Source organism: Phyllobates terribilis, unplaced genomic scaffold (genome assembly GCF_046119375.1).
Source record: "Phyllobates terribilis strain yellow unplaced genomic scaffold, ASM4611937v1 Scaffold_5__5_contigs__length_657084704, whole genome shotgun sequence".
Classification (NCBI taxonomy): domain Eukaryota; kingdom Metazoa; phylum Chordata; class Amphibia; order Anura; family Dendrobatidae; genus Phyllobates; species Phyllobates terribilis.
Window position 1 is genome coordinate 635180160 of NW_027362765.1, and position 25456 is coordinate 635205615.

Consider the following 25456-nt stretch of genomic DNA (forward strand, 5'->3'; position numbering starts at 1 on the left):
GTGCTGGAGGGATAATGTAGGAAACATTGCCCGTCCTTTCTGCTGCAATTGATACCAAAAGCCCTTTCTCAGGGCTACTAATATTCTTTTTGCTCTTAATCCTTCAAATTGTTCTCAGCAGGGGAATATTATACGCCATTTATACTGCCCAGTTGTGCGTTAAAAGCATACAGCTAGACTTGGTTGGTTAGCAATAGCATCGCTATATTGCTACTGCAGTGAAACAAGTCCATCTGAGGTGTGCTAAATTTCCTGTAATACAAATCCTGCAAAGTTTTCTCAACAGGGATATACTGTATCATACTTAATTTTAAAAGGGCATGGCGCGTGGACGAGACGGGGAAGTGGACGTGATGCTGATGGTGAGCGCCGAGGCCGTGGGCAAGGTGAAACTGCCTGCTGCAGGGACGCGGAACTCCAATCTTGAAAACAGACCAGTGTCAAAAGGTTGTTGGTTGGGTAGCAGATAATGCTTCCAGTCAGTTTGCTATCACCACCCTGTCATCCACATGGTCCAGTCTCAGTAGCCATGATTCTGGACCACATAATCCCCACCCTGATCCTCCTTCCTCCCACCATGCCCATTTGCCTGGAGACAAGTGATCCCACATGTGGACACTCTGAAGAGCTGTTCACATTTCCATTTATAGATTCTGGCCTCTCGCCCTGCCCGTTTCAAGAGGGACATGAGATCGCTGGTAGCAATGCCCAAATATTTGAGCAGTCACACAATCACAAGAAGGCGATGGTGGGAAACTGCAATTACTTTCGCAAGAGGTGGATGATGATGATGATGAGACACAATTAATGACCACATCACTTGGCAAGTCAGCAAGTTAGAAGGAGGACCAGGGTGCAGAAGTGGAAGACTAGGTGGTGGATGATGAAGTCACTGACCCAAATTGGGGAGGTGACATTCAGAGTGAGGACAGCAGCACAGAGGGGGGAGGGAGCTGCAGCACCACAACAAGCAGGAAGAGACAGTGGGGTGTCCAGAGACACAAGGCGGGCAACTGTTCCCCAGAGCACCAACACGTGGGAGTTGCCAGGCCAAGGGTTAGGTGTTCCCGAGTCTGGGGCTTTTATAAAGACAGTCCAGTTAACCCAAAAAAGGCCATTTGCAACATCTGCCATGCCAGCATCAACAGTGACAGCACAACTACCAGCCTGACCACCACCGGCATGCTCAGGCACATGACGACAAAGCACCCGACTAGTTGGGCTGAACGTCAGGATCCAGGAACAGTGTCTGCAGGTGACACCACTGCCTCTTCCCCTGTTCTACGTGCAAGCCAATCCCCTATCCACGATGCAGGCGAAGATGTATCCCACCCTGCACTTGTCATTGCACACTTGCAGTCAGCATCCACGTCTTTGTCCCAGCGCAACGTTCAGTTGTCCCTACCCCAGTCCTTAGAAAGCAAACGTAAATATGCCGCCACCCACAGGCCACAATACTAAATGGCCACATTTCCAGACAGCTTGCACTGGAAATGGTGCCGTTTAGGCTTGTGGAGACGGAATCTTTCCACATCCTCATGGCTTCCGCCGTCCCTCGGTACTCTGTGCCCAGCTGACACTATTTCTCCCGGTGTGCCGTCTCCGCCTTACACAAGCACGTGTCCCATAAAATCAGCCGTGCCCTGACTAGCACTACTAGGAAGGTCCACAAAACCAAGGACACGTGGACAAGTGCTGTGGCCAGGGAAGGTACATTTCTCTCACGGCACATTGGGTGAACATTGTGGAAGCTGGGACCCAGTCTTACCCTGGGGCGTAACACGTGCTACCGATGCCGAGGATTACAGGCCCTATTTCCATCAGGGTTTCCCCCACCGCCTACACCAGTTCCTGCACATCCTCCTCACCCTTCATTTCCGAAACGTCAACATCAGTCCCAAGCTGGAAGCACTGTAGCACTGCCTTGGCCAGGCGCAACAGGCTCTGCTGAAGCTAATCTGTTTAGGTGACAAACTGCACACTGCCGCAGAATTGTTGAAAGATCTAGCAGACCAGACTGATCTTGCACCTGACCCTACAACCAGGCATGGTCATGTGTGACAATAGCCGTAACCTGGTGGCGGCTTTGAAGCTTGGCAACCTCTTACACTTACCGTGCCTGGCTCACTTACAGAACTTAGTGGTTCAGCGGTTTCTCAAAACCTACCCAGATCTGCTTGAGCTACTTGTGAAAGTATGCCGTGTGTGTGCCCATTTCCGCAAGTCAGCTATAGCTGCCCTGTCAGTGCTGCAGCAGCATTTGCTCACTGACTGATGTGTGATGTCACCATGCGTTGGCACTCAACATTACATATGTTGGCAAGACTTTGTGAGCAGCAGAGGGCAGTAGTTCAATGCCATCTACAACATGCCTGTTGGTATTCCACTCAGCCTCTGCACTTAAGAGCTGATGAGTGGGCATGTATGACGCCATAATCAGCTTCTCTGTCTACTGAAATGCTCGCTGCTCACAATTAAAGAGGAGGCTTTGCAGGCGGAGCAAGTTGAGATGAAGAAACTATACAGGGTGATGCTACTTAGCCCAGCCTCATCTTATCTTCTCAGCGAGAATTGGGTGATGAGGAGGAGGAACAGGAGCTGGTTGCCTACGCTACAGACAGTACTGCCCACACTACCTTCATCCTGTCTGTTCAGCGTGGATGGCCTGAGGAGGATGAGAAGATAGACAATCGTCCTCTTGGTGGGGACAGGGAAGTCTTAGCTGTTTGCAGTCTGGCACACATGGCTGAGTCATTGATCTGCCTTACCCATGATCCTTGCGTTGTATGCATTTTGGCCAACACTAATTACTGGTTGGTCACCCTTCTAGATCCACGCTATAAGGAGAACTTTCCATCTTTTTTTCCGTGGCGGAGAGGTCTAATAAAATGTTGCAGTACAAGAAGGCCCTAGTTTATTTAAAAAATTTCCCATCTGACAATGCTGGCGACAGAGGTCACAGTTCCTTGGACAACCAAGAAGTAGAGACGAGGGTGATGCACACCAGATGCCGCAGAGGCAGGGGAACACTATCAAAGGTCTGGGATAGATTTCTCAGACCCTCCCAGCGCCCGGGCCCTGATGTGCGGAGAACTCTGATGAGGGAAAAGTTTTTGAAGATGCTAAAGGAGCACCTTGGCGACCGTACCAGCGTCCTCTGTGATTCCTCTATGCCTTACAACTACTGGATATCCAAGCTAGACACGTGGCATGAACTGTATCTATGCCTTGGAGGTCCTGGCCTACCCTGCCACTAGCGTTTTGTCAAAGCGGGTTTAGTGCCGCCGGGGGTATTATAACTGATCGGCGCATCCGCCTGTCAACTGAAAATTTGGACAGGCTGACTCTTATCAAAATGAACAAGGCCTGGATCAGCGTCAACTTCTCAACACCACCGGATAACAGCAGCAGAACATAAACTCAAATCCAGTGTGTTTTTTATTTGTCTATTCCCGTGCACCGAAACCACCCAAACATGTGTATACGCTTCAGGATTTTGTCTTTGTCATCCTCCTTCACCACCACCATATCAACAGAGCGATTCATGCTAACCTCGCTATAAATTTTTCTTTGATAGATAAACCCCCCATGGGTAAATGTTTTTCAGCCCATGCACTTAGTGCATGTGCTTTACCAGTCTACGATACCCACTCCTTAATAATGTGAAAAAAATGTTTTCTGAGGCCCTCTACTACGTTTCTTCAAAGGGGTATTGGAGTGCCTCCTTCTAATTTTTGGCATCCCTTGCACTTACTGCATACGCTTTACCAGTCTAGGAGACCCACTCCTTAGTAATGGGAAAAAATGCTTTTCTTAGTCTCCACCTTCTAGTTAAGGGAACATTTTTGGAAACCAATAGACCGGGTGGGTTCTATTAGTATATGATCCAGTACTTTGTTGTGGGCTGTCAGAAGGTCATCCCATAGGGAGTTCTTACTTCATACAGGATTTCACAGTCTGCACAGGAAACTTTGTACAGTAAGTACAGAAGACCCTGGTGTCCTCCATATCAGGCTGAGTAGATGTGAAACACTCCACTATAGTCCCCAGCAGGGTTGATGAAATAACAGTTAAACTAATAGCTTTTTTTTTCAGGGCTAATTCAAATAGATTATATTCTCTTATAATACTGCTCTCATCTGCAATGTGTAGGGTGAGCTGTCGCAGTAGGGATAGCGTATTACAGGCATCTAGTCAGGGATTATTGCCTTATAAATTATAATCATTGCTGCTGCAGCCTAAAAAAAAATAATCATGGTAACATCTATTCTATTCCCTATTAATTCTGCTGTTACCTAGCACCTACCCCTATACTAAATGCAGCTATCATCTACTGGAAATAAGTGTTCATTCTGGTCACATACATCTCTTCCACTGTCCATAACGTGATTTATTTTCGCCATACACTCATTGACAAATTTGTGTTTTTTACGGTGATCTGTACTCAGAAATTTATCAAAGCAGACAAAATTAACTGATTTAACGTGTCCATTTGCTGTTTTGCTGTAGCATCTGTATGTAAGAGGTAGAGGGGGGAGAGTTGACGCTACTGGAGCTGGAATTACTACTTCTGAACTCTACAGTGTTTTGTTTCTATCCATTTCTGGGTGCTTCTTGAAGTATGTTTGGGTCTTAGTCCAGCTGTAAGACCCATGACCTAGGATGCGAAGCCTGCTTTCTGACACTGGGCACTACATTGCGACCCAAAATACTTTGGGAGTCTTCACATTTCATGATGCCTTGCACCAAATCAAGGCACCCAGTGCCAGAGGCAGTAAAACAATCCCAAAATATATGTTTGGGGTTGAGCACCCGAGCATTCCGATTTGCTCGACTCGAGTAACGAGCGCATTTTAGTGCTCGCTCATCACTAATTAAGAGGATAAAAATTTTGATGGGAGTGCTTCTGTAACACTATACTGTTTTTCAGCATGTAGTAGTACTTGAGTACTTTGCTGCTGTAAAGTGTGTTAATATAAATTTCAGCAGAATGTAAACCTGGAAAATAAAATTGAAAATAATTTTGTATAGAAATGCTTGAATATTTTCGTTTTTCTGGTAGCTGGTGCTGACATCAAAGAGATGCAAAATCGGACTTTTCAAGAGTGCTATGGGGGGAGCTTCCTGTCTCATTGGAACCGTGTCTCTTCTATGAAGAAGCCAGTTGTTGCAGCTGTTAATGGCTACGCAGTAAGTCACCGCATACGGTTTATTTTTCATGGCTGATCTGTCCTAAAGAAAATCCGAAACACAAATGTGATGGTAAAAATATATTTTATGGACCAGTACAATAAATCAAATGCTTGATGTAGAAGTAAATGGGTTTTCCAAATTTGAGTAGTGACGTTTGATATTGATGACCTATCCAAAGGATAGGTTGTTAAATTAAACCTAGAAAAAAAAGCATTTAAAATAACTACATTTTCTGCTACTCCTCAAAAATTTCAGTAAGGAGTGTTTTGATATATTTTTTTTAATCCAACCTAAGGCCTAGCTTGTAACATTGCATTGGCTTGTGTATTGGAGGGCAGTATTGGAGGACTTGTAGTAATAGAGTTAAAATCCATACTCTTACCATATTTTGGATTCTGCTGGAAAAACTTGATGAGCTTTCTGACTACAAACTCGAGCCTTCTTTGATGTGAGTGCCTCAAGAGTCACAGTAGATAAGGGAGCATTGATTTGCATACAAATACACTTCACATCATTGAACTTGCAATACCTAGAAGGAGAGCTGTGGAATTATAAAATCACAGACATGTTAATGATGTACAAATGATAAAAAATAAAGGAAAACAAAACTTGCAAAACATCTTGATTTATTCAGTATCCAGTATGAGCACCAGGCGTAGAAATCCTGGCACTTACAGCCTTGGCTGCTATCGGTGAGGTCATTAATGGTTGTTTGAATGTTCTGCCACACGGAATGCGCTTGGGCATGCAAATCTTCAAGATCTTCTGTTGATAGATTACTTTACAATTGCCGACCAATGATGTCCCAGATGTGTTCAATGGGAGACAAGTCCGGAGATGCTGCAGGCCATGGTAGCGCATTTAGGCCACGCAGGCTGCTCACGGTAGCACAAGCAACATGCGGCCTGGTGGTGTTAGAAAAAATAAATAAATAAAGAGGTCCCCCGGGCCATTTTCCACAAATGACCATACCACCGGTTCCACAGTTGCTCCATTCTGGACTGTAAGTGAATTTGCATGTCACACCAAGCATAAGGCATTAAACAGTGTCTTCACAACCATTAAAGCCATTTGCATGACATTGGTCTAGAGGTGTTCCGTTGACCTTATGCCACCAAACTCTACGTCTATCGCAGTGCAAAGCAAGACTGCATTGGGGGCTGCAACGGAGGTCTCTGCTCTTCATCAGTAAATCCCGCTTTTGTTTTGGATGCCAAGTGGGCAACACCATGAAAAGGCCTTCAGGAAGGAATGTCACACCGGTTCTACTTTAGGCATTATGGTGTGCGGAGGCACAATATACAGTACCCATAAACCTCTAGTCTTAATTCCAGGTACCCTAACAGTTTGGTGTTACATTGATGAGGTCATGATACCTGTGGTACGGCCATTTCTCCAGTGTCCCTCCCATAAGCAGTTTATTCAATATGACAACTTCAAGCCCCATGTTGCCCATGCTAGTGAGATCAGACTGCTTTGGCCTCAACGGGCTACCATGACCTGCATCATCTCCGGAATTGCCTCCCATCTAGTACAGTTATATGAAAAAGTTTGGGCACCCCTATTAATCTTAAGCTTAATGTTTTCTTAAAATTGGTGTTTTTGCAACAGCTATTTCAGTTTGATATATGTAATAACTGTTGGACACAGTAATGTTTCTGCCTTGAAATGAGGTTTATTGTACTAACAGAAAATTTGCAATCTGCATTCAAACAAAATTTGACAGGTGCATAAGTATGGGCACCCTTATCATTTTCTTGTTTTAAATACTCCTACCTACTTTTTACTGACTTACTAAAACACTTTTTTTGGTTTTGTAACCTCATTGAGCTTTGAACTTCATAGCCAGGTGTATGCAATCATGAGAAAAGCTACTTAAAGTCGCCACTTGCAAGTTGTTCTCCTGTTTGAATCTCCTCTGAAGAGTGGCATCATGGGCTCCTCAAAACAACTGTCAAATGATCTGAAAACAAAGATCATTCAACATAGTTGTTCAGGGGAAGGATACAAAAAGCTGCCTCAGAGATTTAACCTGTCAGTTTCCACTGTGAGGAGCATAGTAAGGAAATGGAATAACACAGGGACAGTTCTTGTTAAGGCCAGAAGTGGCAGGCCAAGAAAAACATCAGAAAGGCAGAGAAGAAGAATGGTGAGATCAGTCAAGGACAATCCTCAGACCACCTCCAGAGAGCTGCAGCATCAACTTGCTGCAGATGGTGTCACTGTGTATCGGTCAACTATTCAACGCACTTTGCACAAGGAGAAGCTGTATGGGAGAGTGATGCGAAAGAAGCCGTTTCTGCAAGCACGCCACAAACAGAGTCGGCTGAGGTATGCAAAAGCACATTTGGAGAAGCCAATTTCTTTTTGGAAGAAGGTCCTGTGGACTGATGAAACCAAGATTGAGTTGTTTGGTCATACAAAAAGGCGTTATGCATGGTGGCAAAAAAACACAGCATTCCAATAAAAACACTTGCTACCCACAGTAAAATTTGGTGGAGGTTCCATCATGCTTTGGGGCTGTGTGGCCAATGCCGGCACCGGGAATCTTGTTAAAGTTGAGGGACGCATGGATTCCACTCAGTATCAGCAGATTCTTGGCAATAATGTTCAAGAATCAGTGATAAAGCTGAAGTTACGCAGGGAATGGATCTTTCAGCAAGACAATGATCCAAAACACCGCTCCAAATCTACTCAGGCATTCATGCAGAGGAACAATTACAATGTTCTGGAATGGCCATCCCAGTCCCCAGACCTGAATATCATTGAACATCTGTGGGATCATTTGAAGAGGGCTGTCCATGCTCGGCGACCATCAAACTTAACTGAACTGGAATTGTTTTGTAAAGAGGAATGGTCAAAAATACCTTCATCCAGGATCCAGGAATTCATTAAAAGCTACAGGAAGCGACTAGAGGCTGTTATTTTTGCAAAAGGAGGATCTACTAAATATTAATGTCACTTTTCTGGTGAGGTGCCCATACTTATGCACCTGTCAAATTTTGTTTGAATGCAGATTGCACAATTTCTGTTAGTACAATAAACCTCATTTCAAGGCAGAAACATTACTGTGTCCAACAGTTATTACATATATCAAACTGAAATAGCTGTTGCAAAAACACCAATTTTTATAAAACATTAAGCTTAAGATTAATAGGGGTGCCTAAACTTTTTCATATAGCTGTATATCTAGAACAGTTTGCTGGCCATTGCGAAAGGAGCTGCCTGACAGATCTTGCTGATTTATGTGCCCAAGTGCAATCAGGGTGGCAGAATATTTTACATGAAACCATTAATAACCTCAGTAATAGCCAACCGGTGTAAGTACGGGAATTTCTGCGATATGGTTTCTCTCTCTCTCTCACCAGCCTGAGAGATCAAACAGAACACCTTGCCATGTACACCTCACCAAGAGTTGTAAAATGTAACTCTAAACGTGCACTGGTAACTGGAGACACCTTAACACCATCCATAACTTCACCATGTAATAAACCACATTCACCCTCCACCTTATAAGTATGGGACAAACCATCGACGTGTCCTAAAAGATTGACTGCCAAGTACTTTACTCGGAACCTAAGGGTGCACTTACCTTGGAGTCACAGAAATAAATCCAGCTCACCACCTGCAATTCCACATTTCTGGAGCACGGATAGCACCTGGGCAGGGCACAACATCCAATAGAGAAAGCAAAATATAGAGGTAACATAAACTGTTACCATAATGTCCCTGTGTATAATGTTATTCTGTATCACAGTAATTAACACATTTAAATCTTTTGTAGTAATGCATGGGAAATTCTAATATATGTTTAGCTGCAGAGGTGTCTCACTTTTGATTTAATTGATTTGTTTGGCAATCATGAAATTGGTATGTGCATATGTTGAAATTGTTTTCAAATCTTGTAGGTTCACTTGGATGGTATCTTGAAGAGCGCTTGCTGCTCGAAATGCATCGAAAGATGCCTGTATTTTTGTGAATACACTTTTAATCTTTGCTTCATGCACCTTGGAAAATAAAACGCGTTTTTTTGGACTTTATCTATGTATCTGTGAGCTGGATTTTTCTGCTTTCGCATTTACGTTAGACTGTGGTAGGGTGCTGCAAAGTTTTTTTATCTGTATATAGCGGGACCTCCATGCCCTCCAGCTGATAGAAGTATGGGGGAATATGAATCTGCAAGTTAGGAACTTTTTCAGTATTTATCTTCACAAAACTCTTACATTCACGTTGGTCTTTCTTTACTTGGCCACCATGCTCTTCCTTGGGAAACCACAGCCACAGTTGGCAATATCATAACATAAGATCATGTCAGTTCAGCCTAACACACGGTGTCCTTTGGAAATGGAGGATGCTTGATAATCTTCTTAAGGCTATGTGCACACGATCAGGATTTGAAGCAGAGATTTCCTGAGCATTTCTGTATCTCCTTGGCAGGAAAAACCGCGCATTTTTACCCCTATTTTGACGCAGTTTTTTTTCAAGCGGTTCTTGTACATCAATGAATGCTTTTTGGAGCTAAATAAAGTTATTTGGTGGGACATTGCTTTAAACCTTGGATTACCATCAGAACTCGGGTGAGTATATTGGTTAAATTAAATGATTAAAAAATGTCTGTTGTATTTCAAATAAATTGTTTACTCTGTGTCTGTGTTTATTTATACACTTTACTTTACTTTAATTAGGTTTGGTGATGAAAGGGTCTGACACCTTGTCCTCACCAAACAAAAGAGCTAGGTGTCAGCTAGTCCCATTCACCCAATCTTCATTAGCATTTCTATTCACGTAATTTATGCGGCAGCTCTGAGCTGCTATTTTTAGCCTAGGAAGGTGCCATTTGCAAACATGGTCCCTGGCTATTCCAAGCTTCTCCCTTTTTCCTCCAAACATGGCGGTGGTCATTATTCCCAAAAAGTTCAATTTTAGCTTCATCAGACTACAGGACATGTCTTCAAAAATTAAGGTCTTTGTTCCTGTGTGCATTTGAAAAACATTAACCCCTTAACGACCATGGGTCTTTCTGTTTTCATTTTTTGCTCCCCTTCTTCCCAGAGCCAGAACTTTTTTAATTTTCGTTCAATATGGCCGTTTGAGGGCTTATTTTTTGAGGGACGAGTTGTACTTTTAAACGCCAACACTGGTTTTACCATATCGTGTGCTGGAAAACGGGGAAAAAATTCCAAGTGCGGTGAAATTGCAAAAAAAAATGCAATTCCACAGTTGTTTTTTAGGTCCTTTTTTACCACGTTCACTGATTTGCTGAAACTGACCTGTGATTATTATTCTCCAGGTCATTACGAGTTCGTAGACACCAAACATGTATAGGTTCTTTTTTATTTAAGTGGTGAAAAAAAATCCAAAGTTTGCTAAAAAAAAAAACCAAAACGCCATTTTCCAAGACCCGTATCGTTTTCATTTTTCGGGATCTGGGGCCGGGTGAGGGCTTATTTTTTGTGCGCCGGGCTGACGTTTTTATTGATACTATTTTGGGGTACATCTGATGTTTTGACCGCCCGTTATTGCATTTTATTGCAATGTTGCAGCGACCAAAAAATGTAAATCTGGCGTTTTAGATTTTTTTTCTAGTTACGCCGTTTACCGATCGGATTAATTCTTCTTTTATATTGATAGATCGGGCGATTCTGAACGCGGCAATACCAAATATGTGTATGTGGTTGTTTTTTTTTTTTAATTTTATTTTGAATGGGGTGAAAGGGGGGTGATTTAAAAAAAAAAAAAAAAAAAATATATATATATATATATATATATATATATATATATATATATATATATATATATATATATATATATATATATATATATATATATATATATAATAAATATATATATATATATATATAATAAATATATATATATATATATATATATATATATATACACACACACGAACATGCAGTACAGACCAAAAGTTTGGACACACCTTCTCATTTATAGATTTTTCTGTATTTTCATGACTTTGAAAGTTGTACATTCACATCAAAGACATCAAAACTATGAATTAACACATGTGGAAATATATACTTAACAAGAAAGTGTGAAACAACTGAAAATATGTCTTCTATTCTAGGTTCTTCAAAGTAGCCACCTTTTGCTTTGATGACTGCTTTGCACACTCTTGGCATTCTCTTGATGAGCTTCAAGAGGTAGTCACCGGAAATGGTCTTCCAACAATCTTGAAGGAGTTCCCAGAGATGCTTAGCACTTGTTGGCCCTTTTGCCTTCACTCTGCGGTCCAGCTCACCCCAAACCATCTCGATTGGGTTCAGGTCTGGTTACTGTGGAGGCCAGGTCATATGGCGTAGCACCCCATCACTCTCCTTCTTGGTCAAATAGCCCTTACACAAACTGGAGGTGTGTTTGAGGTCATTGTCCTGTTGAAAAATAAATGATGGTCCAACTAAACGCAAACCGGATGGAATAGCAAGCCGCAACAAGATGCTGTGGTAGCCATGCTGGTTCAGTAAGCCTTCAATTTTGAATTAATCCCCAACAGTGTCACCAGCAAAGCACCCCCACACCCCCACACCTCCTCCTCCATGCTTCACGGTGGGAACCAGGCATGTAGAGTCCATCCGTTCACCTTTTCTGCGTCGCACAAAGACACGGTGGTTGGAACTAAAGATCTCAAATTTGGACTCTTCAGACCAAAGCACAGATTTCCACAGGTCTAATGTCCATTCCTTGTGTTCTTTAGCCCAAACAAGTCTCTTCTGCTTGTTGCCTATCCTTAGCAGTGGTTTCCTAGCAGCTATTTTACCATGAAGGCCTGCCGCACAAAGTCTCCTCTTAACAGTTATTGAAGAGATGTGTCTGCTGCTAGAACTCTGTGTGGCATTGACCTGGTCTCTAATCTGAGCTGCTGTTAACCTGCGATTTCTGAGGCTGGTGACTCAGATAAACTTATCCTCAGAAGCAGAGGTGACTCTTGATCTTCCTTTCTTGGGGCGGTCCTCATGTGAGCCAGTTTCTTTGTAGCTCTTGATGGTTTTTGCAGCTGCACTTGGGGACACTTTCAAAGTTTGCCCAATTTTTCGGACTGACTGACCTTTATTTCTTAAAGTAATGATGGTCACTCGTTTCTCTTTACTTAGCTGCCTTTTTCTTGCCATAATACAAATTCTAACAGTCTATTCAGTAGGACTATCAGCTGTGTATCCACCAGACTTCTGCACAACACAACTGATGGTCCCAAGACCATTTATAAGGCAAGAAATCCCACTTATTAAACCTGACAGGGCACACCTGTGAAGTGAAAACCATTTCCGGTGACTACCTCTTGAAGTTCATCAAGAGAATGCCAAGAGTGTGCAAAGCAATCATCAAAGCAAAAGGTGGCTACTTTGAAGAACCTAGAATATAAGACATATTTTCAGTTGTTTCACACTTTTTTGTTAAGTATATAATTCCACATGTGTTAATTTATAGTTTTGATGCCTTCAGTGTGAATGTACAATTTTCAAAGCCATGAAAATACAGAAATTTCTTTAAATGAGAAGGTGTGTCCAAACTTTTGGTCTGTACTGTACTGTACTGTGTGTGTGTGTGTGTGTATGTATATGTATATATATATATATATATATATATATATATATATATATATATTAATATAATATAATTTTTTTAAAACTTTTTTTTTTTTTATACTTACTGCATGCTTCAATAGTCTCCATGGGAGATTAGAAGCTGCAGTTGTCTAGTTGCTTCTACTGCATACAGGCTATGAGCAGATCGCTTGTATGCAGCAGAAATGCTCACTTGCTATGAGCGCCGACCGCTAGTTGACGCTCATAGCAATTGAGACATGACAACCACAGGCGTCTGCTGCAGACCCTGGGTTGTCATGCCCACTCATCGATGACCCGCGATCACGTGACGGGGTCACCGATGGGCGGGGCTTAGGACGCGCTTCCAGGAAGCGCGCGTTAAATGCCGCTGTCAGAGATTAACATGTTAAGTGCCGCTGTCAACAGCCGCGGGTGGATCGCGATTCCACCCGTGGCTGTTGCTAGCAAATGTCAGCTGTAATAATCAGCTGACATGTGCCCGGTTCAGTGTGGGCTCAGCGCCAGAGCCCCCGGTGAACCGGCCTTTCCGACCAGGTGCGTACTATTACTGACCTAGTCAGAAAGGGGTTAATCTGGCTTTTTTATGTTTCTTTTGGAAGAATGGCTTCTTCCTGTCAGAGTGTCCTTTCAGCCCATGTTGATACAGTACTTGTTTCACTGTAGATATTGATACAATCTTACCAGCTTCCGCCATCATCTTCACATCATGTCCTTGGGTTGATATGCACATGTCGGGCCAAAGCACGTTCATCTCTGGGACATAGAACCCGTCTCCTTCCTGAGCGGTGGGATGGCTGAACATTCCCATCTTGTTTGTACTTGTGTATAATTGTTTGTACAGATGAACGAGGCACCTTCAGGTATCTTGAAATTGTACCCAAGGATGAGCCAGACTTGTGCAAGTCCACAATTCTCTTCCTGATATTTTGGCTGATTTCTTTAGACTTTACCATGATGCTACACAAATATACAGTGTGTTTCAGTTGTTCATTAAAATACATCCACAGGTGTGTCTAACTCCGATATTGCCAAAAAGCTTCCAAACACATGACATCATATATGGGCAGTCCAGAATTCTTTAAAGGCATAGTAATCTTAGTGTATGTAAACTTTTGACTTTGCAATAAGTAGTAAAAATGCTGTAAAGCATTTTCTCTCTCATTATTCTGGCATTTGGCAAATATTAAAAATTATTGTGATTGCAATCGCAGCTTTTAGAAAGTTGAACAGTCAGGGGATGTGCTGGCACTGTCCCTGGCTGTTGGTGCAGGAGCTTGGCCACAAGTAGTGCTGAGCTGCTCCTCAGATCGGGTAGGAGGTGCTGATATTTCAGTATCTCCTGTACGATCATACTGTGACTGGTCAGTCAGATTGACTGACTGATCACACCTGTTGCCATGCCGCTCTGCTGTCGGCGCTGAACTGTTACTGTGTGCGGTGACAGTTCAAAGTCATGTCAAGCGTAGCAATTCATAGTGCGGGAAATGACACCCGCTCATGACGTGCTATGTCCATCTTTGAGTGTAAAGGGGTTAATTATATTTCCTAGCTGCAATCTGCTATTATTTATATGCAGTTTCTGTTTAAGCATATGGAAAACCAGTTTAGCCATAGTGGTGTTAGTTGCTAAGGCAAGAGAGCGTGCGTGAGTCATAGAACTCTAGTTATATGGGAAAAGAGGTAGAAAGGAGTAGATGTAAAAGTTTAATCATATGCAGCCTTTTTCTTTTCCATGCTTTTGCTGTCTTGGAGTCTCTGTTCTTTCTTTGCGGGGTCCAGGTAGTGGTTCACACTGATTGTCTTCCGATAATCTTTGACAGTCTTGCCTTGTTAAAGGTTGTTTTTCACCCCTATGGGATGATGCGTCTATGTCGAACCTTGAAGGAGTTGTTGCATCTGGAAAAAACACTTCCTTTGCAGCTACATGATCCCTGAAGATTGTAAAAGTTCCATCTTGTTTCCTCACCTTCAGCAGAGTTAGGTAGATCAGTTGGAATTGAATATGTTTACAGTAAAAGGCTGTACATACCCTCCAAGTAATAAAATGTTATGTCCAGGTAGTAGTAAGGGTTGTCATCTTCCTCTGAGCGCTTGAAGGAGATCGTCTTTGTTGTTGTAATTCAGGTATTTTATAATCACATGGTGTGCCTTTGATATATTTAAGGTTGAGTTTTCCTCCTGTGACTTCTAGGTTGACGGATTTTCCCTTATTGGGCCCATTATGTGTGCCCTTTACACTTTGCATCTGCCCTTCAGACCCAATGCTTGTGTTCGATCTGTCTCGCGTAACCTTTTCAGATGGCACGCAGTGATCGATTCTGGTAGGCCTACCAGCCTTAGGTTGTTCTTTCTGAATGGTTTTCCAAATCCTGTACTTTGTCTTGCATCATGCATGATAGTTTAGTCAGTTCAGCTATTTGCCCCTCCATTGCTGCTACAGTGTTCTCCATGTCTGATATACGCTGCTCTGACTCCAGCAGCCTGCCGCCATGTTGTTTAACTGTGTCCTGCAGCTTAGCAAGTGAAGATTGCACTGTTGCAGTCAGCTTGTTTTTAACATCAGTGATCAAATGTGCCACTACTTTGCTAGCCATTTGTTTATAATCAATAGTCTGGTTGTATGTCGGGTTTAACTGTTCCTCCTCGCCTCCTGAGACTAACCTCCCACCGGCTTTTGCTGGTTTTCCTGCCTTCGACATCTTTGGTGGTGATGGTCGCGGCGTGCTGTCACGGACACTCAGTTATTGCTTCTCCCCACTCTCCTAAGCAGGTACCGCTCGATACACTGGCATTGGTTAGTTTTTGCTGCTCTCCCCTGTCTTTTTACCCTGATGCTCTCCATCTGTGCAGCTCTTATGTTGCTCTTTTGGTGGCGGTAGCCGGGAGCTGCTGCACATGCGTCCTCGAATACCAGCGCCGGAACCGGAAGTCATAAAACCTGTTTTATTCAGCTCTGCATCAACTATTCCATGATTATAGCAAACTTAACATGCTAACCTTGGAGGATCCGCTTTAAGATGCCAACAGGCTGGGTCCTTTATGGCTTAAAGGACTGTTGGCAGCAGTGTCTTGCTTCCCTTTCACTTGGACGCATACAATGGGGTCTTCGCTGTGTAAAGCAGGATTCTGTTTTTCTGGCCTTTTCAGTCCAGCCTCCTGATCTTAACCTGGTTTCCCTTTGATTACGGTCTTTGCCGTAGTAATAGCGGCTTGCTGATTCAGTTTTATAAGGCAACCTGTTACACTATCAGTTTCTTGCGCATGATATGAACAGCATCCTCTTCCATAGATTTATCTCTATTCCCACACTGAAAGCGCAAGAGATCAGCAGTCTAGTTAAAGTACACATCAGGTACACCTCATCAAGAGCAGTTTTCTAGGATTTAGACCTATTTTAAAATCTTTCTTCAGCATACACACAACATCTAATCGCTGAGTGTAGACAAGGTGATGTACAGCAATCTGGTTAACTGGGCATTTTGATTAAGTGCTAATTGTTACCAAGGGGCCATTGCTCACAGGGTAATATAGAAAGACATGCTTCTGAAAATCCTGTGAGAAACGGCCCTTATTAAAGACCATAAAAATTAGCACCAGGTAAAAAAAAGCCCATATTCTCGTGAACTGTATAGCGAATTTAAGAAATTAGTAAAAATGGCATACTTGAGAGAAAATATGAGCAAAAAACTGACCACTTTTGACCTGGTGACAGGTTCTCTTTAAGACCTAGAAACAACACCTTATGTCTTTTTCTAATTTGTATTCCCCAATATGAATTTCTTTATTTTTTTGGGCATATAGCTTGGAGGAGGATGTGAGCTCGCTATGATGTGTGACATTATCTATGCTGGAGAGAAAGCACAATTCGGGCAGCCTGAAATCTTGCTTGGAACCATTCCAGGTACATTTTATTTATCGTGATGTTTGTGGGGCTTCAAAATCCTTGTGGTTCGCTAACATTCTTAATGATTAACCTAACCTGTTCAGAATATATGTGGATGGTACTTAAAAAGTAGCATGCACTATAGCAGTGATGGCGGACCTTTTAGAGACCGAGTGCCCAAACTGCGATCCAAAACCCATTTATTTATCGCAAAGTGTCAACACGGCAGTTTAGCCTGATTACTGAGGTTTTAGTTTAGAAAAACAACTCGTACATTAGCGCACTATAGAGTCTACACAGTAGCAAAGAGCTTGTAAGCGCTACACTCCAAGCCTAAGATACTAGCCACCGATTGCAGTGGAGATCTGTTCTTGAGAATGGAGAGGATTTTTAACCAAACGTAAAGTTGCAAAGTTGTTTGTCATAATGAGAATAACCCTTTAAGCCAGGGGATGTCAAACTCAAATAGACAGAGGGCCAAAGTTAAAAGCTTGGACAAAGTCGTGGGCCAACCTTGATATTTGTTAAAATGTCTACAATTGAGGACGTTTTTCCTTATCAAATAAATCAATTAACTTTTGGAATTATAGTGGAATAATATGTTATGTAACAGCAGTAAAAAGCCTATGGCCCAATGGCCTAATTTATATATGTAATAATAAAGGATAAAAAACCTTGAATAAAACAGATAATAAAGTATGATGCCAACAAACGTGCCCCCCAAACACAGTATGATACCCCCACAGCGAATTCCTCCACACGCACAGTATGATGACTTTACTGTACCCCCCTCCCTCAATCCCCCCGACAAAGAATGGTGACCCCATCACAGTATGATTCTCCAACTGTAATCTCCACACAGCCCTCCATACAATATAGTGGGCACAAAAAGTCCTTCATCCAGTGTAATGGGCCCCACATAGAGCTCCGTGCAGTGAAATGGGCCCCACATAGTGCTCCGTGCAGTGTAATGGGCCCCACATAGTGCTCCATGCAGTGTAATGGGCCCCACATAGTGCTCCGTGCAGTGGCCACGGCGCTAGTGCTGAGGAGATGGCGCGCGTGCCCACCAGGAGGGCTCTGTGCCATAGGTTCGCCACCACTGCTCTATACACTGTGTGCAGAATTATTAGGCAAGTTGTATTTTAGAGGATTATTTTTATTATTGATCAACAACTATGTTCTCAATCAACCCAAAAGACTCCTAAATATCCAAACTTAATATTTTTGTAAGTTTTTTTTTAGATTTGGCTATCTTAGGAGGATATCTGTTTGTGCAGGTAACTATTACTGTGCAGAATTATTAGGCAACTTAATAAAAAACAAATATAATCCCACCTCACTTGTTTATTTTCACCAGGTAAACCAATATCCGTGCACAACATTTAGAAATAAACATTTCTGACATGCAAAAACAAAAAAATTACTGATCAATATAGCCACCTTTCTTTATGATGACACCCAGCCGCCTCCATCCATAAATTCTGTCAGTTGCTTGATCTGTTTTCGATCAACATTGAGTGCAGGAGCCACCACAGCCTCCCAGACACTGTTCCGAGAGGTGTACTGTTTTCCCTCCCTGTAGATCTCACATTTTATGATGGACTACTGGTGCTCTATGGGGTTCAGATCAGATGAACAAGGGGGCCATGTCATTATTTTTTCTTCTTTTAGACCTTTATTGGCCAGCCACGCTGTGGAGTAGTTGGATGCATTTGATGGAGCATTGTCCTGCATGAAAATCATGTTTTTCTTGAACGATACTGACTTCTTCCTGTACCACTGCTTGAAGAAGTTGTCTTCCAGAAACTGGCAGTAGGTCTGGGAGTTGAGCTTCACTCCATCCTCAACCCGAAAAGGTCCCACAAGTTCATCTTTGATACCAGCCCATACCAGTCCCCCACCTCCACCTTGCTGGCGTCTGAGTCGGAGTGAAGCTCTCTGCCCTTTACTGATCCAGCCTCTGGCCCATCCATCTGGCCCATCAAGAGTCACTCTCATTTCATCAGTCCATAAAACCTATGAAAAATCAGTCTGAAGATATTTCTTGGCCCATTCTTGACGTTTTATCTTATGTTTCTTGTTCAAAGGTGGTCGTTTTTCTACCTTGGCCATGTCCCTGAGTATCGCACATCTTGTGCTTTTTGATACTCCAGTAACGTTGCAGCTCTGAAATATGGCAAAACTGGTGGCGAATGGCATCTTGGCAGCTTCACGCTTGATTTTCCTCAATTCATGAGCAGTTATTTTGCGCCTTTTTTGGCCAACACGCTTCTTGCGACCCTGTTGGCTATTTGCCATGAAACGCTTGATTGTTCGGTGACCACGCTTCAAAAGTTTGGAAATTTCAAGACTGCTGCATCCCTCTGCAAGACAGCTCACAATTTTGGACTTTCAGAGCCCATCAAATCTCTCTTCTGACCCATTTTGCCAAAGGAAAGGAAGTTGCCTCATAATTAAGCACACCTTATATAGGGTGTTGATGTCATTAGTCAACACCCCTCCTCATTACAGAGATGCATATCACCAGATTTACTTAATTGGTAGTTGGCTCTCAAGCCTATGCAGCTTGGAGTAGGACAACATGTATAAAAAGTATCGTGATCAAAATACTCATTTGCCTAATAATCCTGCACACAGTGTAGTCTGTTTATAAAATCTATGCACCTAACCCATTGACGACATGTGAGGAACATTTTACACAGGCACAGGCCATGCATGGAGCTTGCTCAGAAGCTAATCCTGCTCCATAAACGGTGGATGCTAGCTGTGTTCTACATCTGGTGTTAAGCTGCAGTTGCGATAGAAGATGACTCCAAAAGATGCCATGTTGCGTTTGGAGTGCCTCATGTGCCTAAACCGTGGAAATCCCCCACAAGTGGCCCCATTTTGGAAACTAGACCCCTCAGGGAACTTATTTTGATGTGTGTTGAGCACCTTGAACTGCCAGGTTCTTAACAGAAGTTTATAACGTAGAGCCGTAAAATTAAGGAATCTAATTTTTTTCCACGGCAATGTACTTTTAGCCCCAATTTTTTTATTTTCACAAGGGTAACAGGAGAAAATGGACCCCAAAATTTGTTGTGCAATTGCTCCTGAGTACGGACATACCCCATAATAGGAGAAAACTGTTGTTTGGGCGCACGGCACGGCTTGGAAAGGAAGGAGTGACGTTTGGAACGCAGACTTTGATGTAATGGACTCTGGGTGTCATGTCCCGTTTGGAGATCCCCTGATCTGCTTAAACAGTGCAGTGGAAAATCCTGACAAATTACCCCGTTTTGGAAACTACACCCCTCAATGATTTTATCCAGGGGTACAGTGAGCATTTTGAACCCACAGGTACTACAGAATTTAGTAACATTAGGTTGTCATATTGAAAATTTAAATTTTTTTTCACAAAAGTGTAGTTTTAGCCCCAAATTTGTAATTTTTACAATGGATAATAGGAGAAAACTGACCCCATAATTTGTTATTTCTCCCGAATGCGATGATGCCCCATTTGTCATCAGAAAGGAGGAGCACTATTTGGCTTTTGGAGCATAGATTTTGGTAGAATAGTTTGTGGGCAACATTTGAGGAGGCCCAAAAGTGCCAGAACAGCAGAAAAACCCAAAAAGTGACCTCATTGTAGAAATTACACATCTCAATGAATTCATCAACGGCTGCAGTGACTATTATGTAACATCCACGCCTGGCTTTATTCTAGAGAATTCCAAATATATCAGTTTAGTGCCCATACATTGTGCCCCCATAAAGTGTGATGTCCCCAATACATTTCTCCTAGGTCACACACCCCGTAAATTGTTAAATGCTCTCAAACATGTGGCAGCTTACTGCAGGTTAGGCACAGTGAGGCTCAGAAGGAGAAGGTTCATTTGGATTTGGGAGTGCAGAATTCACTGGATTTTATTTGAGGGATTGGGAGCTGTTGCTTTTTCAGAGTCTTTGTTCTACCAGTAACATGAGACCCCCCCCCCCCCCATAGAGTCATAGATGACGGACCTGAGAGGGAGCTTGTTTTGTGTGAGATAAATTAGGGGTATTATTGGTAACGTTTTGGGGTACATAATTTTCGATTGCTTTCAGTCTACACTGAGCACTTACGTCAGAGTTTCCGTGTAAATCCCACAAAATGCGATTCAGACGAAACCCCCAACGGAACCACCCACCACAAAGAGGCTGATGGAGACACTTTGGAGTCCGTTTGACGTCTGCTCCGGTGGTCTCCATCTTTTTAGGCGTGCACAGATCTCTGGTCGTCCACACTTGTGCGCTAAAAAATGCCTAAAATGATGGGACGCCGCCGTAACAGAGACCAGTCCAAAGGGACTCCATCGGCCTCATAAATGAGTGGCTCCATCTGTTTTTTTTGGCTGAATTGCGGTTTTGGGGAATTTAAACGGAAAGCCCAATGTGAGCGCTCAGCGGAGAGCGCAGGATAAATGTGAGCCTTATTCCGATTTTTTTTTGGAGGCAGAATGAAGACATAGATAGCAGTACTAGAATAGTAATTATTTTTAGTTTTGCCCAGTTCACCGTTTGTTAAAAGTGATAAGGTGGATTACAGTGATACCAGATATATAGATAGATATATATTTTTTTTTTTTTGGTTTTGTTGCCATCACACAGTAAAAAAATGTTTTTAAATAAAAAGTAGTTATTTTTTCGCCATGTTCTGAGAGCTGTAACTTTATTTTTTTGTGAACATGGCTGTATGATGGCTTATTTCTTGTGTGACGAGTTGCATATTTTTTTTTTTACCATCTTGTGACACCTAGTAATTTTTGATCTCTTTTTATTCCGATTTTTCAGACACAGAATGAACAAAAACCAGTAATTCATTTATTATTTATTTTTTGTTCCGTTCGCCGTGCAGTTAAAGTGATGAGACCGATTTGTTTGTCAGGTTGGTATGATTACAGTGATACCAGCTTTGTATTTATTTTTTTTAGGATTTACTATATTTACACACTAAAAACAGTATTTTACCTAAAAGAATTTAATTTTGCATCGTCATATTCTGAGAGCTGTAACTTTTTTTTTATTTTTTTGCCGAATGAGCCATATTATGGCTTGTTTTTGTAGGATGGTTTGGCGTTTTTTTTTACATTTTTTTTTTTTTTTTTTTTTTTTAACATCGCTTTTTATTCACTTTTTTTGTGAGTCGGTATGATGAAAAGATTCATTTTTTTTTTTATTTTTCACGGCGTTTGCCAAACGGAATAAATAAAGTGACACTTTTATAGAGTGGGCCGTTTTTTTTCTTTCTCACTATGTCCCACTGTGGGACATGTGTAATTTTCACTTTGATTGCTGATCCCATACACTGCAGTACTCCTGTGCATGAGACCTGTCAGTGATTCAGCCTGAGTGTGCTTTTGAGATCCAGCTTCCTGCTGGTTCTGACAGGCCACTGTAACCTGGGATCATCACATGATCTCAGGGTGCCATGGTAACCATCGGGTCCGATGGTTACTAGGGAGGTCTTGCGACCCCCCCCCCCACCTTATAGCAACTTAAATAGCGCTGCCCCGATGGGCATAGAAACCGGCCAGGGCTGATAGTGAAGGGTGTCAGCTGTCATATACAGCTGACACCCGCAGGAGTCGCCGCTGCTGAGCAGCACTATACACTTGAAAAAGCGGCGCTGAGGCATAACTACCCTTAACTGCAGCCATAAAAATGCGTTACGGCAGTCATTAAGGGGTAAAATCCAATGACTGATGTTTGTTTCCTTATGCACCGATTTAAAAAACATTTATATTTTCAACCATCATGTATGGATTTTGCACAAAACGCGCATAAAAATACGTAGAAGTGAGATGAACAAGAAAAATCTTTATTGTAGCCAAAAATTAACACAATATTACTGTGGCATGTAAAAGTTTGGGCACCACTGGTCAAAATTGTTATTGTTTAAGCCAGTTGAAGATGAAACGATCTCTAAAAGGGCTAAAGTCAAATATAGTACGGTGGCTCAGTGGTTAGCACTGCAGCCTTACAGCGCTGGGGTCCTGGGTTCAAATCCCACCAAGAACAACATCTGCAAGGAGTTTGTATGTTCTCCCTGTGTTTGCGTGGGTTTCCTCCGGGTTCTCCGGTTTCCTCCCACACTCCAAAGACATACTGATAGGGAATGTAGATTGTGAGCCCCAATGGGGACAGTGCCGATAATGTCTGTAAAATTGTCTGAATTGTAAAGCGCTGCGGAATTTGTTGGCGCTATATAAATAAAAAGATTATTATTATAGTACACTTCCTTTGTATTTTAGGCAAAAAATGTATATATTTTAATCTTTTACATTTTAAAAATTTCAAAATAGAATATGGACCGATACAAAAAGTTTAAGCACAATGTAGGGTGCCCAAACTTTTGCATCGACCCATTTCGTTTTTTGAAATTTTTAAAATGTAAAAGATAAAAATACGTTTAGTAGATGAAAATATATGTGCTTCTCACTAAATTAGAATATAATCAAAACGTTAATTTATTTCAGTTCTTCAATACAAAAAGTGAAACTCATTATATATAGTCATTACAAACAGTGATCTATTTCACGTGTTTATTTCTGTTAATGTTGATTATGGCTTACAGCCAATGAAAACACAAAAGTCATTATCTCCGTAAATTAGAATAATTAACAAAAAACACCTGCAAAATTTATTGAATATTCATTCTGCAACTTTATTGGAAATTAAAGGGGTATTCCCATCTCCAAGATCCTATCCCAATATGTAGTAGGTGTAATATTAATATTAGCAAATGCCTCCAATTAGAAATGTAGTATAGTTCTGATTCGCTATGTCTTTCCTCATGTGCAGGCATTGCAGGACAGTATCCATATTTACAACCACTAGCAACTAGCTGTCACTATATCAGTGGTCGTAACCATGGATACCTAAGGTCCTGCAATGCCCTGCACATGAGGAAAGAGACATAGTGAATCGGAAAAACTATACTACATTTCTAATTTGAGGTATTTGCTAATATTACACCTACTACATATTGGGATAGGATCTTGGAGATGGGAATACCCCTTTAATTCTTGTGCCTTTTCCTTTTCTCTTCAAAGCTTCTCTTGATACCCTTTCTCTTGTAGAAGACCTGCGGATCTTCTCTGTGAAACACCCTGCATTAGTCCCCCATCATGTTCTCATTCCATCTATCTTGGTATCGCCCTTCCGTCACCTTGATATCATGATGATCACTAATAGCACCAAGGTTTACAGGAAAGTAGTCCAAATTGGAATGTAAAAAATGCAACTTCAAATTCATCAGACAACCCAAGTAGTGATGAGCAAGTATGCCTCAACTCATTCGGCGAGCAAAGCTCGGGTGCTCGCCGAGTATTTTGACGTGCTCGGGGTTTCGTTCATTGTCGCCACGCCTGCGTCACGGCTGTTCGCCAGGCTATCTCTGCATGTGTCACAGCTGTCAAACAGCTGTGACACTTGCAGGCGCAGCGACAATGAATGAAAACCTGAGCACACCAAAATACTCGGCGAGCACCTGAGCATACTCGGCGAGCACCTGAGCGTGCTCGCTGAAAAAGTTAATGTGGCATACTCGCTCATCACTAAACCCAAGGCTTTCTTCTCCACGATTAACTTAAAATTTGGATCTTTGTTGTTGCCTAGAAATTTCTTCACGTCTTCTTTTAAAAAAAAATCTCAAGCACTTTTGTCAACAGCTTTCATTTTTGTTTCGAACACTTCATCCTTCTTGAGTTTCTGAATATTCAGACTCACAAAAATGCCTTCCTTCAGTTTTAAAATTCTCTCATTCTTTCTGTGGAGCTTTCACAAACTGCTTAGTTAGTCCAAGCTTAATGTGGAGTTGTGTTGGGAGAACTTTAGTGGGATCAACTAAATTTTCAGCAACTGTGTTCTTGAGTCCAGGTTGCAAGTATGTTCTCATTGGCCAACTTTTTTGGCTCCAGTGATGAGTCCTATCTGGCTGTCCCATTCACACTAAAAGCACGGGTACTTTGTGTATCCTTCTTGCTGCCAAGGAGCAAAGAGAGAACTTTCAGATCACCACTAGGGTTGAGCGAGTATGTTCTGTCCGAGTATGCTCGGGCCGAGTTTCGAGTATTTACAGCTGCTCGGTGATATGGTTGAATCACTCCCATGTGCATGATTTGCAACTGTTTGACAGTTTTATTACATGTGAGGAATATCTATTTCTTACACATTCCTCACATGTAATAAAGCTGTCAAACAGTTGCAAATCATGCACATGGGAGCGATTTAACCTTATCACCGAGCAGCTGTAAATACTCGGAGCTCGGCCCGAGCATACTCGCTGAAAGGGTTAATGGAACATACTCGCTCAACGCTAATCACCACATATTGATCACCCTTGATACTTTTGCTTGCGTTTCTTGAGAGTAAAGTCTAAATACTCATAGCTTTCTTCAAGTGCACAGAATGCCCTATAGGCACTGAAGCATACTTGCTGCCATTGTGCAGTAGCACAGCTTTCAGACTATTTTTGGATGAATCAAAAGAGAGTCTCCACTTGGTACATTGTACTCAATGGTAATTTTTTCCATCAGCCCAGTCTAGAGCCAAAAAGTTCTGCAGAATGTTTAGGAAGTCCTAGTCCCTGACTAAATCATTTAATTCAAGCTGTGAAAAAATGGCTGTGGCTTGTTGGGACTAGCGTGAAAGTCTTCATCAGAATCCTGCTCTTCATGTTCTGAATCTTCTGAATCAGGTGTATCTTCAAGTTTCTCTGGAGGTGAAGGGACAGGTATTCCTGGAACGTGAGGCACAGGGCGAATCGCTG

The 25456-nt window shown here is 42.1% G+C and overlaps 1 protein-coding gene across 1 annotated transcript in view; it reads left to right on the top strand.

The window, feature by feature from the left end:
- Positions 1 to 25456, top strand: part of ECHS1 (enoyl-CoA hydratase, short chain 1) — a 73352-nt gene that overhangs the window by 15073 nt on the left and 32823 nt on the right. The window contains exons 3-4 of the mRNA XM_073681473.1: positions 5063 to 5190; positions 16581 to 16680. Coding sequence (XP_073537574.1) covers positions 5063 to 5190; positions 16581 to 16680 — 228 coding nt within the window. The remainder of the gene's footprint in view (positions 1 to 5062; positions 5191 to 16580; positions 16681 to 25456) is intronic.